The 11,897-nt window shown below is 36.8% G+C and overlaps 1 protein-coding gene across 1 annotated transcript in view; it reads right to left on the bottom strand.

Moving 5' to 3' along the window:
* Positions 1-9,763, bottom strand: part of lrrc75ba (leucine rich repeat containing 75Ba) — a 31,115-nt gene extending 21,352 nt beyond the window's left edge. Inside the window, exons 1-2 of the mRNA XM_016505709.1 lie at positions 9,206-9,763; positions 892-1,020 (exon numbers count right to left, since the gene is read on the bottom strand). Coding sequence (XP_016361195.1) covers positions 892-1,020; positions 9,206-9,478 — 402 coding nt within the window. The 5' untranslated portion in view covers positions 9,479-9,763. The remainder of the gene's footprint in view (positions 1-891; positions 1,021-9,205) is intronic.
* Positions 9,764-11,897: the final 2,134 nt, after the last annotated feature.

Below are 11,897 nucleotides of genomic sequence, written 5' to 3'. Positions count from 1 at the left end.
GTAAGTACCATTTTGATTAGCCGTCGTACCTACAATGACTGTGCACTGTGTAAACAATGAGTGACGTATATGCGCGAGAGATCACTTCCGGCGCTTGCGTAAACTACGCCAGAGCGCATACACACCTCACGCACCGGAAGCCGTGCGTGCGCTCAAGGAAGTTGGACATAGTGCTGTATTAGGGGTAAAAAATTATATAAATACTGTTCGGTTTCTCGCACAAACCGATTGTTTCGTGTCTTAGGACATCAATGTGTCGTCATGAGCCGCAGGGTTTAATTTGGATTTGTCTGTGCATGTTTTTTTTACTCTCATAGATTTTGTTACCATTGCCATGCATTATACGACTGATAGACTGCAACGGCTGGACTTAAAAATCATAATTTGTGTTCTACTGAAGAAACAAAGCCACCTACATCTTGGATGCCCTGGGGGTAAGCAGATAAACACCAAATTTTCATTTTTGGGTGAACTATCCCTTTAAGGCGCACTAATGCTTTGCTGATCTTCAGTCATACCATACTTTCAGCATATAATGATCAGCGAATTCAGACACAGTGCCTCAGACAACACTCTGAATATCTTTCAAAGAATTTATTCATTTTAGGAATGGTTGTGATGCAAGTTGTTAAAATAACAACTGACGTCACTCAAAAGCAACAATAGTTTAAGTTTATGAAGACTTGAGCTTAAAAGCTAATGGTTTGATTGAAGAGATTCAACTAAACTTCTGTGATGCATACAGGGTTTGGAATGAATACATGAAGAAACACAAATTAATCATCTTAGTACAACTAATCACTATATACAAACACATTTATTTTCATTTACTTTAACTAGCAATCAGCAAAGCATAGAAATGGCATGCTCAATTGAAGCTGAATGACTCACCTTCTTTGGGCACTGCATGTCTCTAGCCAGGCTCAGCAGGAGCTCATGAGATATGGGGTCCACCAGGTTTAGAAAGGATGCGTTCTTATAGAGGATATCATTGAGTGACGTACCCTCTAATCCCAGGTCCTGAAAAAGATTGAAAGAGAGCACATGTTATCATTCGCTCACTCAAGCTGCCTTTTCTGGCAATTTCATGATGTACTATATGCCTCTGAATGTTGATTTTTGTCCTTTTTCATATTGGTACTGTCAGGGATTTATGCTGAAATCTATATCCATATAGGTACACAAGGTAGGCTACTATCTTGATTTCTAACTATGTTGAAGCTAAGACAACAAGGGGCCACATTTACTAATAATTTCACACAATTTCCATACTTATGTGTGCAACAGTTCTCACACAACATTTCCTCTAGATTTATAGATGACTCCATTGTCAAAGCACAACAACAAGTTTTTGTATTGGTTGGGAGTATGTACGTTTTGCATGTTCATTGGGTTCCTGTTTAGAATTCGCTAGACCTATGTTTGCTCTTGGTTTGAGGAAAAAATTATGCTAATGATGTATCAGTATTTCTGCCCAAAAACTTCCATATGAAAACTCTTCCATGTCGCCTAAGCTAACACCCACCATTGTTATTTAAATGGGCCTGACTATTTTAGTTTAGTTTTTCCCATGAAAATTATTTCTTAATGTGTTAAAATGGCTTAAATAAAACTCTACACCCTTACCTCATTGAGTATACGCAGCTCTATGAATATGCAAATTGGTTCCCACCTCCACTCAATCACACCAGCTCGGACCTGCTCTACTTTCACTCAGTTAACTAAAGTAGTAAACGCTACACAATGGCAAGGGGCAATATTGGTTATCAGAAAGTGAATCCGCGAGTGAATTTATTCAAATTCTGAATAGATTATAGCCTAGAAAGCGTACAAAGAGCAATCCCTTTCATATCACTTAAAGGCCGTCACTCATCTTAGTTCATTGCAATCTCACAAAGTTCTGTCATCAATTAAGTTTTACACTGCACAATTAATCTCTTATTTACATCACGTCTACACTTTGTTTGTTATAATGAGAGGATTCGTGAGCATGCAGAACTCAACTAAATGCTAAACAAAACTCAGACGTTCTGATTAACCTAAACACCTCTGCTTGGCCATTGCATTCAAGAAATCAACAGATATGTCTGTGATTGGCTACAATGCTCAACGCTGCAAAAAAAAACACCTCTGGCCAATGGATGAAAAGCCCCGCCCCGCAGGTTGACGGGATTGGTTACATGTTCATGATGTAGGAAACAGTGGAGGTTTAAAATTGTGTTTTCGAGACTGATTTTGGTACACCACAGTTTTACAGAGAAAATGCTTAGCAGTGGTATTGACTGATAATTGGTACAGAACATGGTTTGTCTTTAAGCATATTAAAAACACCAGCCAGACATGTAAACAATTTTCAAAACTTGATTTTCACCACAGGGAGGACTTTCAAATCTTTGATTATTTATTCTGCATCTAAATTTGGTTTTGACAGCTGTCCCAAAAAGTCAACTGGCCCTTTGGGAAAGTCCCAATGTTGAGAAAAATCGAGAATATAACTTTCATGTATTATGCAACTTTGATTTACATAGACAAGAATAACTCCAGAATGGCAAGATTGGGGTGTTTCACTGAGACAGAGTGAGAGCTGCAGACTTTCAGTAACACAGAGGGGATTATGAAACTGCCTCCATTGGGTTATTAATATTCAAAGAGCAGATGCTTTTATCTATGGTGACTTGCATATTCAGATTGGAACAGGTCTTTGCACTCAGTGCGGTTGGAGTGTGCATGCTTAAATGTGTTTAGCTGCAGGGAAGGAGACGCCCACACCTACCCACCTCTCTGTCCCCTACTTTACTCCATCCATCCATCCAGCACCATACACTTTCTCCTTTTCTCCCATTATCGTGTGCTGAATCTCAATCCCACAGAAAAAGAGCACAGGGGTCACTTCAACTGCAGGAAACCTGCTTAGACCAGCATGAATTTCCAGAATGAATATTGGATAGCGCTGGTTTGAAGGTTGAGCTTGTATTGTTTCTTTCAACCCAGGCTCATTGGAAAAAACATGCCTGTGACGACATTTATGCAAAATGATTTTACTTTCAAATGTCCAGTGAGGCTCTAAAACCACGTACAGTTTTATCTGAAACAGATGAATGTGAATCTGGTAACATTTTATTATGTTGTTTGTTGTACGTATCGTGCCAGTTCGGAAATTAAATGTCTGGTGAGAGACGCTGCCTAAAAGGTAATCGCATTTGAAACTCCCACCCTTAACCTAATTGATAATGTTAACAAACATGAGTTAAATATGCACATGCAGAAGCAACCATGTCATTTTAGCTTTTAAATTTGTTGGTGTTTTACTGCCTCTAGTATTCATTTTATATAACTGCAGTGAATTGTTGACGTTTTTTGGAGTTTTGCAGGTAGATGCACATTTTTCCAATGAGCCTACATTGGTTTCTTTTGTTGCTAACTAGCAGCTATGCATTGTCTGCAAAAATGAATAAAGTCTAGTGTTTATAGGGTTAAACTGCCTGTCTGAGAAATGCAAATGTCAATAGTGTTTTATTCGATCCAGACAGCGAGCGAGCAGAATACGAATAAAAGCACATGTTAAGATGTGTAGGGCCAGTTATGTGCATATACACATTTCAGATGGTAGGCAAGATGGATGTTTTTTTTGTTTTAGCAAGGATGTCTAATGATGCTTGGCTCTCATGTCTCTACTCGAACAAAGCATTTTATCTTAGTATGAACAACACACACTAAGTCAAACAAAGAAATAATAGTGAAAGTCAACTCAAATTGATCTGAGAGGCCTGGGAGATGGTAATAGGACATGATGATGAAAAACCTTTTAGGATTTGAAAATAATTCCTGTTACTGTGACTTCCAAGAATCCGAATAATATCATCTCTATGACAAGCCTTTTGAGAAAGAGACTTGAGTAAAAGACCACGCATCGCCTGACAGCTGCCTCAAGTTATATCATGCAAGATCTGGGGCTGTCAGCTTGTTTTTTTAGATGCAGTCCGGCTAGCTGGTATCTCTAGATCCTTTATGCCAAAATAATTTTTCATCAGTAGTGTGAGATCACTATAGCAATCCTGTCACTAACTCACATCTCTGTAAGTAGGAGAGGAAAACCGGGCAAGATGCCCCCAGAGTAAGACCTTCTCTCCTTCAATTTTTACTTGACCATAGAATTAAGTGCATATAGTGCATCTATTTTGATATTTGAACATAAACTTTTGTGGGACTTATTATATCTGAACCGGTTTGAGGTTAGCTTACTTTTTTTTTTCTTTTCTTTTTTTTTATAAACCTAATCAGATGCATACTCTTGAATATATTTGATTTAATATTTATTTATCATTTTATATTATTATTACTACTATTATTGTTATTATAAATATAAATATAAATATAAACATACACACACACACACACACACACACACACACACGTTATCAATTAGAATTATACAAATAATTATTATTATTAATTATTATACTTTTAATAAATTAATTAAAAATAAATGTTTTTAGATAATAAATTCTGTTTCTGTAATCAGATAACAGATGGTTTCCTGCGGGGGGGTTCTTGCCTGGTAGAAGGTCCTCATACCCCAGTTTTGTGCTGTAATAAATTAGCAAATGTTTATTTCCCCTAATAATATACAGGATGATGCATCATCAGAATGCACATGCTAAATTCATATGTTGCAATTTATCATCATTTGTACATTGTTTTTAAGACCCTGATCCACTTAATTCCATGCACTCTTATCAGTTCCTTCCATGCCCACTCTAATTGTGTTCGGTCCTGTTATAGCAGCTCTGAAACATGAGACCCATTTTTAATTCTCTGTTTCTTGATAATGGGAGAAAGCCTTAATAAAGACTGTGAATGCACACAGAGGACCACACCGCGGGTCTCCGGTGACATGCTTGTCACAGCATAGGTATCCAAGACTATCTTTCTGTGTTGATTAAAATGCTCTCTGCTCTGGGATGTCAAACTCTCAAATGTAATTAACAGCACGTCCTGAGAGAGGGAGACAATGCAAGAGGATTATAAAAACTGAATTTAAAAAAGGAAACAAAGGGATGACAACAGGCAAACTGTGGGGGGAAATTACATAAAAGGCTAAAAACATGAGAAGAGAGCACACAGTGTGAATATTGAATACAAACAAGTTACTAATAGTTATAAGACCTGCTGGTACAGGCCTATGCGAGTCCTGTTCTTGATTTGTATGGCCTGTTGTACATTTTAAAATGTTGACCCTCTGTGAGACTGCACATTTGCTGCTGGAACATTTCATGCTTAAACAAACTTCTTACAAATTTAACAGCAAATATAAAGTTGAAACCCTTTCATTTAAATATATAAATGAACACGCATTCATATTTTTGAGTTGTTGCATGTGAAACCCTTTACTTTTTCTAAAAAAAAGTGTCTGTCTACCTGGAACAAAGCTATTTCTTCTAATCTTAACATTGTATAAAAAAACATACATTTTGCATTTAATTATTTAATTTATTGATATATAATATGCAACCTGATTTCCTGATTTCAGACCACTATAATTCAAGTTCAACAAATTTTATTTTGGTCCTCGCTGACAATTTTTCATAATAACGTAAAAAAGATACTTGACCGAAAAAAAAAGATAATGACCAAAAAAGGTGTAGGCTGAAGCCTTTGCTTATTTTGCCTACCCTTTTTACATATTTATCTAATGAGTGACACTTTTCTCACTGGATTTGATTTATACAAGATAAACAGAAATAACAATATAAGTAAAATAGAAGATGGTCCTCAGTCTCTCCATGATCAATGGTTAATAAAGTCAGGCAGTGTAAGGTGTTACTTTATAAAAATAAGAAGAACATTGTATTCATTTTAATAAAATATAATAAAATGTGATGCATCACATAGAAACTTTTGGGATCCTCTTTTTTACCATTTTTACTGCAGTCATAAGGCAAGAAAACTTAAAAAAATAAAATTATTTTTATATAAACTATTATATAAAAAGCTTTGGTTTTAAAATTCTTGTTTCTTCTCACCATTTATTGAAATATCTTTGATAAGACAGCTAGCAACAGATCCATTTATAATTATTGGCAGATGCTTTCTAATCGAAACAACAGATGAAAATCAACAGTAGCCAATTTAGAAGAGCAAAGCAACAGAATTTGGAATGAGCAGCTGCAAAGACGAGAACATCGAGGGAGACAGAGAGAGAGAGAGAGAGAGAGCTGTGTGTAAGTTTTCTAGAGTTGTATGGATATATATCTTTGGGTTGGGGAATAATGGAAGAACTAAGTACTCCTTTAAAACTCCATTTTGATGAGGCGTGGCTGCATCTCGTGTCATTTTGTCACAGTAATGATATCAGAAAGAGATTGTGAGGAGAACAGGAGTTCATAAACTCTAACAAGTTCTGCCCACATATCAACACTTTTAACAGAGCAGGAGAACAATGTCAGCCTTCTTTGTGGCTCCAGGCAAAATAATAATAATAATAAAAATCCTTCAAATTCTGGATTTTTCTTTTCTTTTTTTTCAGTGAATAAATGTGACACTTTTGTTAAGGGGGTCCTATTATGCTTTTTCACATTTTCTACTTTAGTTAGTGGCTAATGTTGATGTTTGAGCATAAAAAAGATCTGCAAGGTTACAAAGAGCAAAGTCCACTCCAAAGGGAGATATTCAATTTAACAGAAAACACTTTTCAAGAACTACAACAAATGGCTCATTATGAAGTCACAATGTCACTCATTTAAATAATTCCCGGCCAAAGAATGTGCAAAAAAAGGGGGCGAGGCCTGTGCTACAGACCATAGACTGTAAAAAAAAAAAACATAACACTCTGAAAAATCCTGTAAAATCCATGCTTACAAAGGTTCTGCATGATCCTCTTGTTCGTAAACATTCTCAGAGTGTAAATCAGGCTTGAATTGGTATGGCAAAATTGACGCCATCATTTACAGCTCAGCAATGAAACTCGCTGTTATGGTGAGGGGCGTGACATTTCCAGAAAGCTCTGACCAGTTCGGCAATCACAACACACTGGGCCAGCTAACCAATCAGAGCACATTTCGTATTTTGGAAGGAGGGGCTTCATCTTAACAGGACATAAAATATGTGAAAAATAATGTGTTTTTGGAACAATCAAGCATGAAATCCTAGTACACCTCAAAAACTAAATCAAGCCTGTAATCTCTCAATTGCGAGAAAAAAAAGTCAGAATTGTGAGATAAAAAGTTGCGATTACCTTTTTAAAAAGAATGTAATCAGTGGCAGAAATAGCCTTCCATAGGAAAGAGAACAATACTGCCCTGTAAAGGCAAAATGCAGTAACTATAGCAAATGACACAACAGCCAATGGAGCGGGACTATCTGTTTGTCAGAACAATGGAAGACGAGGGGAGTGTTCAAGAAACCTGTTTGAAAACATTCATTATTTTTACGTCTTAAATATATTATATTGTTTTTTTTACTGTATTGCTTTTTTCCAACAGCAGCTTTTGATTTATTCTTACACATACACACGACGCATATATGCGAGAGACCTCCTGATCTCCTGCACTCCTCTGTCATCAGTGGTCAGCTCTCTCTGCTGCTCCGTACTGACAGTGACACTCTGTGAATTTGAGTACATGGGTCACTCTGACAGAACAAATGTACCACAGAAGCATCCAGGCATTAGTATTAGTGTTTGTGTATAGAGTCTCGACAACAAATGATACCAGCAACAAATCCAGGGAAATGATTTCTTGCACAAGGTGACTCACTGCAGCACTACAGAGCGAGCCGCACAGCGGGTGTCTGAAGTGGAAATACCAAGCCACATTTCACCAACTGGATACTATATAAGGGTCAATGACACATAAGGATGTCTGAGATTATGACAATAGGAAATCGAGTTTAAAACACATGTGCCATGTTCTGAGAAATATAATTTTTATATTCTTGTTGGTTTCATACATGTCTGAAAAACATTTATAGCACTTTTTATGCAAAAAAAGGGTAATGTCAAGACAAAATTGGCTAAAAGTGTTAATAATTACTAATAATTACACTTGGCTAAAAGTGTTAATAATTGGCTAAAAGTGGTGTAACCATCAAGTAAAAAGTACTGAAGTGTTTCCCTTGTACTTGAAATACACAGGAGTGTGTACAACTTGTTTTTATCTATTTTATTATATGATCACTTTTAATTGAGTTATTTTATTTAATATTAAATATATATTTTTATAAATGTCATGAATTTTGAGTCATTAAAAGGTATTCATAAAGAGCTGGGTTATTATAGTTAACTAAAAATACAACCATTAAAATAAATAAACATTTTCATCACTTGCATTAAAAAAAGCTTACATTTTTTAAGGTAACATCTCTCATTTTAATTTAGTTTAACTAAAATAACAAAACATTGCAGTAAAAATTAATAAAATAGACAATATTTAAAAAAAATACTAAAAAGAAAATGGAAAATATAAAAACTAGTTTAAAATATTAATAGAAATTACAATAGCATCTCAATGATACTAAAATAACACTGATATAGAGGTCACTGACCTTGACAGAGTTATGAGAATCTAAATGGGCCCTTTTTTGTTTGATGGTTTTCTTGTCACATGACAACAAATGACTTCCTGCATGTTGGTTTTAACACGTTGACTTTGATTAGAGTAAACATAAGTTTGACGAATATTAATAATACTTTAAAAAAATTTTACATTAGAACATATAATTAAATTATATTATTATATTATATCATTTTTAACATTACAATAATTATGAACAATATATTAAATGATAAAAAAATATGATCTGATATGAAAAATGACTAAAATTGAAATTATACAAAACGCATCCCGTTTTGATGTATTCATTTTTTTAAAGATGTTTTTTTTTTCATAATTTCAGACGTTTAATGAGTTACACCACTTTGACATTGCATACGTTAAGCCCCCAAAAATGTTAAAAAAAAAAAAAAAAGACTTTTAATTCAGAAATTGTAAACATGTTGACCATAGAAAAGGAAGTGATCATGTCTTTGTGTGTTCAGAGGACTCGTGCATCTGTGCAATATTTGTGTCAGTGATTGCAAAACATGCAATGCCAGTCAAGCAAGAGCGAGAGAGAGAGAGAGAGAGAGAGAGTCAAACTCAAGCATGTTTTGCAGCTGTCTCTGTCAGATGCACATATTTATTAAGCACTGCAGGACATTTGCCCTCACCTTCCTCAACAGTTTGAGCACGTCCGTCGCATCTTCTCTCTTCCGCTCCCGAAGGAGCTTCTGAATCTCTCGGACCCAGGCGACTCGTCTGACATACGGGCTGTGGTTGGCTCTCCTCAGCATCCCCGGCAGCTTATCCGACCTGAGCATCAGGGATGTAAACAAGAAGTCTCCGCTCCGATCGCTCTCTCCCGTACTGTCTAGATGTTTCCGTCGCCTCCTTGAAAAATTCTCGTTGTCGAGACTGTTTTGTCGGCTGAGCCTGGAGCCCATGATCTTACTACGTTGAAATCACAAACGTTACAGTAAATACTACTCTTTTATGGGATAACCATGGCAGCCTGGATGATAACGCCCAGAGGTTTCCACATCAGTCCCAACTTGAGTAGCACGTACTCGTTCTGCTTACAGTCAATGTCCTTTGTAAAATTCGCCCGACGACACAAGTAGTAGTTTTAGCTGCGTAAATGTCAGTGTTTTGTTTTTTATCCCAGGTCTCGCACCCTTGTATTTGTGTTTGTTGTCAGTAGGACACGTCCGCCTGATGCTCTAGTTGGTATTCAGTGGATGATGGAGATGTTCTCCACAGCACTACGTGTGGATCATTACTGAGTACTGTCCTGCCATTGGCTAACGGTGTTTCGTGTATGTGCCCCACATGCCAAGAAAGACAAATATGTGGTGGTGAAGTCAAAACAACATTTTAATCGAATTTGAAGTTAACTGATGGTCAATTAATTTCATGAATTGATGCTGAGGATTAGGTCCTATATCAAAGAAACCATTAGAAACCATCTTAATGCTAGACAACAGCAATTGTCAAAAAAGGTAAAATCCAGTAATGTCCAATAATCTCCTATTTCCAGAAGAGCTCAAATATTTGAACGCAAATATTTTTCATGAAATTATCAAAAAACAACTGATCTAAGCTCTCTTCTCACGTTTTTTTTTTCAACTAAATAATAAGAAATCAACTAAATGTAAAGTACTTAAAACAAAAAAATGTGTTTTACCTCCATTTTCTAAGACAATATATAAATTGTTGTTAGTGACATTCGCTAGTGATGGGAGATCGAAGCTTTTCAAAACTCTGAATGAACTGCTTCGCAAAATGATTCAATGCGTGCGTAGCGTTTGAAACGCCACAGGCTGGTGGGACCTGCTAATCAAAACAGTGTAAATGCACTGAAAACAGCCCAAACAAATATAATGACACCTCTTAAAAACCAATTGCATATGTGTAAGAGGCAAAAAGTGTAGGCTAATCTATTAAATGTTATATTAAAAAATAATTAAATATCTAAATATGACGGTTCTGTAGCGTTTATTTTGTGTGTTATAGGCCAGGGCTAGGCAACCTAGTTCAATTAGAAGCAATTAAATATCATTATCCTTTTTGTATTATACACAAATAAGTAGCCTTTCACAATTCATTACTTTAATTCAAATGAACCTACATAATAAAACTGACCCAACATCGTTCAAGGGTTTACCAAATCAGCGCCATCTAGCGGCGAAACATACGAATTTTGAAATTAAGCCTTGTTTGCTGCAATCACGTGACCTGGCGAGTTTGATACAAGCTCCAAACCACTGATTAGAAACAAAAGATTCATAAATGCTTGGCAGCTTCTTGAAAGAGTTTCGACAGCGCCCATCACTACTAAGATGAACACCCGCTACTATTGGTAACGTTACGTAGCCTACGCCTCAAACCATCAGATTCTTCGCGTAGAGGAGCAGAACCAAAGCATTTCAAGTAATTACCAAGCGGCAACCTCCCGCTCTCTCTCGTGATGCCAACACGGAAGTGACTTAAACTGTAATTCAATCCCATAGACTCCCCATGTTAAAATGCCCAACTTTACAGCAGAAAAAACATGTTTACAGCCTGGTTCAAAAAATGATTTTGGTTTATATAGCTAATTTTGCCCTTCATGACAACTGTGAGGGGGGTGAATCTTTTTATAAGTCATCCGTTTAAATTATATTAAGCCTTCAATTTCTGCATAATTAAGGGCGTGGCCGCTTGAGTGACAGGTGGATTGCCGCTGCTGTCACCACCGTCGAGCTAGGTGGGCGTGGCTTCAGCAATCAGCTCCCGCCTCTTTGCCCATTTTCGATTATCCAGAGTGACGCGCTGCCAAGATGGCGACGGCCGGCTCCGCCCACTTTAGGATTCAAAAACCTCTTCAGGGACCTACGGGTGACGTCACGGACACTACGTCCATGGTTTTATACAGTCTATGGTAATTACCAAAACAACGTTCCTCTGCAAGTAACTGTCAGTTTTATGATTTAAACACTAGAGGGACAAATGCTGCATCCCATATGCTGCATCCCAATGTGCCTACTACATATGCTGCATCCCAATGTGCCTACTTACTACGCCCCTAAAAGTACTTACTCGTTTGGTGAGAAAAACTAAAGTACACATTTTGAGTGTGTAGTAGAAGAGTAGGCAAGCTTTGGGTTGACAATTGCGTCTTTAACGGACCGCTCTGTCGCATCCTTTCACTTTCAACTGGCCTGCAGTCAGTTCATTGTCGTCTATCAATTACGTAATATCTGCGCTATCTGTTTCCGCTTGTAGAAACTATGGCAACACACCTGGACAAAAATGCTGCTGCAGTTAAACAAAATCCATTACTGCAGTCGCGAATAAAATGAAAATGAAATGAAAAGTGTTGAC

Source organism: Sinocyclocheilus anshuiensis, unplaced genomic scaffold (assembly GCF_001515605.1).
Source record: "Sinocyclocheilus anshuiensis isolate Anshui unplaced genomic scaffold, SAMN03320099.WGS_v1.1 scaffold794, whole genome shotgun sequence".
NCBI classification, from domain to species: domain Eukaryota; kingdom Metazoa; phylum Chordata; class Actinopteri; order Cypriniformes; family Cyprinidae; genus Sinocyclocheilus; species Sinocyclocheilus anshuiensis.
This window is presented reverse-complemented; position numbering and strand designations above follow the sequence as displayed.